The following is a 2,915-nucleotide window of genomic DNA, read 5'->3' as shown; positions in this document are numbered from 1 at the left end:
ATGAAGTCTGTGTTAATCGGCATGGCGCTACTAACCGGCGGTGGTCCTGAAAGCTCAGCGTTGTCCTCTCTGCACTCTGCATCAGACGCAAACAACTCTATGGAGGCGATGATGCTCTGTCTTGGGCTAGCAGAAAACGCATTTTCTCATGTGGATAAGACCACGACAGCACTCGTCTTCGAGGATTTCATCGCGTGGGCACGTCGCAACCGTGAATTCATGCTTCAAGTCGAGCGCTTCCGTCTTATTGCTGAAAAGGCTGTGGGGTTCGAGGACGCTCTCTCACTGCCTGATGGTAGTGATGATGACTCAGATCTGGATGTGGAGGATTTAGGAAACTCCGATAAGCGTCGAGATCAAGCGGAATTAGATCTGGGTATCAGTCGAAAATGGGCTGAAGTTCCCCCACCGTGGATGATTGAGCCTATCTCTCAACCACTACAGAATACTGCGTCAGTCTGCAAGAAGAACGGTATGCCTCCACCTGCGAACTTACAGTTAGAGTGGGTTTACGGAACCAGTGGATCATCAGCTCGAAACGCGTGTCGCCTGCTAGCTACGGGTGAAGCGGTTTATTTCGTGGGGAGCTACGTTGTGTTATACTCCTCCCAGCGTCACGAGCAGCGATATTATCGTGGCCACAGACGTGCAATTGGATGTCTGGATGTGAATGCCAGTGGGGAGATCGTGGCAACCGGCGATGCCTGTTCGGATAGCACCACAAGCACCAAAGCTGGAGCTGAAATTCATGTTTGGAACGCGAGAACGCTACAATGTCTAGCTGTACTGCGCAACTTTCATCCTGCTGGAGTCGCACACGTTAGCTTTCCTGCTGCTGCGTCGGCAGCTACAGCCACACTCCGACAAACCCAGGCGTTGTCGATTGGCGACCGTAGCGGAGCCGGTGGGAATTCATCAGCAGTGTTGAGTAGTAACTTGATGAAGAAGAAACCACACGAGACGGAGGCTCTAATTGCATCAATTGGTAGCGACGATGGTGCGTCCATGGCCTTGTGGAACTGGCAGAAAGAAGCCGTGGTGGTGTCAGGTCGAGCGCATCCAGCAGCAAGTGGAAGAAGGGCGAGATCGAGTAAACGGCCACTGGCTCTCGCACTCAACGAAGACGGCGACGAAATTGTCGTTGTCGGTGCCCACTTTGTGGTGTTTCATCACGTTGGCGGTCGATTCTTCAAGCACAAGAAACCACATTGGCATGGAACTGTAGACCCACCTTTGCAAACGGTGCCAGTGTGTCTGAGTGCGGTTTACTACGGGATACAGACTGCAGTTATTGGAACTGCTCGAGGTGAGCTGTTACTATTTGAACGTCACACACTTACGCGTTGTATCCAGGCGCATGACGTTCAAACCAGCGTCAATGTTTGTATGTTATCGTGTCAGTCGATGGTGCTCTTCTCGGCTGGCAAGGACGGCCAGATCAAGCAATGGGACTCCACTCTGCGTCCAATCGGCCAGTCACTAGATCTCCACGCTCTACTTCCGGTTCCCGAGGTCACTCCGTCATCGTCTACTGTCATCAGACCGGAAAGCATTCTCGAAGGCGACGATTTCCGTATCTGCTCGCTGGATTACGATGCCCAAAGGAAACGATTTCTAGTAGCTACTCGAGCAGGGAACATCTTTGAGATCGATGATGAAGTATCAACTTCGACTGACAGTTTTCGCTGGAATATTGTGGCGTCGGGACATACTGGACAACCCACGCGTAGTATCGCGACCGCGAGTACCGTTGGTGGTTGCTTTGCTTCGTGCGGTGTTGGCAACAAGTTTGTCAAGATCTGGAGTCTGCGTCGTCGCGCATTTGTACAGCACCTACGTTTCACCGGGTCCTCAGCAGCTCCAAGTTGTCTGGAGTTCAGTAGTGATGGAGAGCGCCTCGCTGTCGGTAGCGAGGACGGAACAGTGATGCTGGCGCGACGAACCGGTACTGCGTCGAGTAGTGTCATGGCGATTGAGACGACGATGAAGAACACAAGCTCAGCTGTGGTTGCGATGCGGTTTGGGCCTCTGAAGACTGAGCCTTTGCTTGCGGTGGCACGCGACAACGGTCTCATTTATCTCTACAAACTCGAACCTGGTCGACGCCTCTCTCGTTGCATGCTTCTGAAGCCTCAAGCAGAGGTCACTGGTGGTAACTCGTCAGAGGCAACATACGCCCATGCGCTAGACTTTAGTGTCGATGGAGCCTTCCTTCGGACTCAGCACGGTTCGATGCTATACTTCTGGGACCTTCGCCAGCATGCAGGTACGCGCGTGGCGTCGGTGACTACTCTTCGCAACGTCCAATGGCACACACATAACACTTCTATCGGATGGGAGGTCGGTGGGTTACTGTTGAACTCCCAAGACAACGACCGTGTGGTGGCGAATAGTACACGAGGGCTCACACTCGTTTTAAACGGAGATGGAGATGTCGACCTGGCCCCGTTCCCGTGTCCCCCTTCAACAGTGAAAGACTCTGACAATTGCTGGTTATCAAGAAGAATGCCACAAGCTCATCTAACAAAACAAGTGTCCTTGTTTGGTTCACCTTCGGGTCATCCGCCAGTATCCGGTGACTTTGCGCTTCGAGGAAGCCTAGTCATCACAAGCAGTCAATATGACCCAGCAATCTGTCAGTGGCGAGTGGAAAAGGAGCTTGCGGACGTCCAACCTCGACCTGCATGCCAGTACGATCAAGCGCTTCGTAACAGACTGCAAGTGCTGGGATTGAAAGATGTCTACTTCGACAATGGTACGCTAGATGAGAGCTACGAAGGGAGAGTTCTACCGCGAAAGTCCGGTGGAGATGTTTCGCATGCGGTGGTTGCACGTGGAGCTGAAAGGCAGACACAACGCTTTGAAGCTCCTGATCTAGCGTTGACATTATCCTACGTGCATGGCTTCAACCACCG

General features: G+C 52.7%; 1 protein-coding gene across 1 annotated transcript in view; it reads left to right on the top strand.

Annotated features, from left to right (window-relative positions):
• Positions 1-21: 21 nt before the first annotated feature.
• Positions 22-2,915, top strand: part of PPTG_22559 (hypothetical protein) — a gene marked incomplete at its 5' end in the record, with an annotated part of 8,841 nt that continues 5,947 nt past the window's right edge. The window contains one exon of the mRNA XM_008904802.1: positions 22-2,915. Within this exon, the coding sequence (XP_008903050.1) occupies positions 22-2,915 (2,894 nt within the window).

Source organism: Phytophthora parasitica, assembly GCF_000247585.1.
Source record: "Phytophthora parasitica INRA-310 unplaced genomic scaffold supercont2.18, whole genome shotgun sequence".
In the NCBI taxonomy this organism is placed as follows: Eukaryota; Oomycota; class Peronosporomycetes; order Peronosporales; family Peronosporaceae; genus Phytophthora; species Phytophthora nicotianae.
The sequence above is the reverse complement of the archived record's forward strand: the minus strand, read 5'-3'. Positions and strand labels throughout refer to the sequence as shown.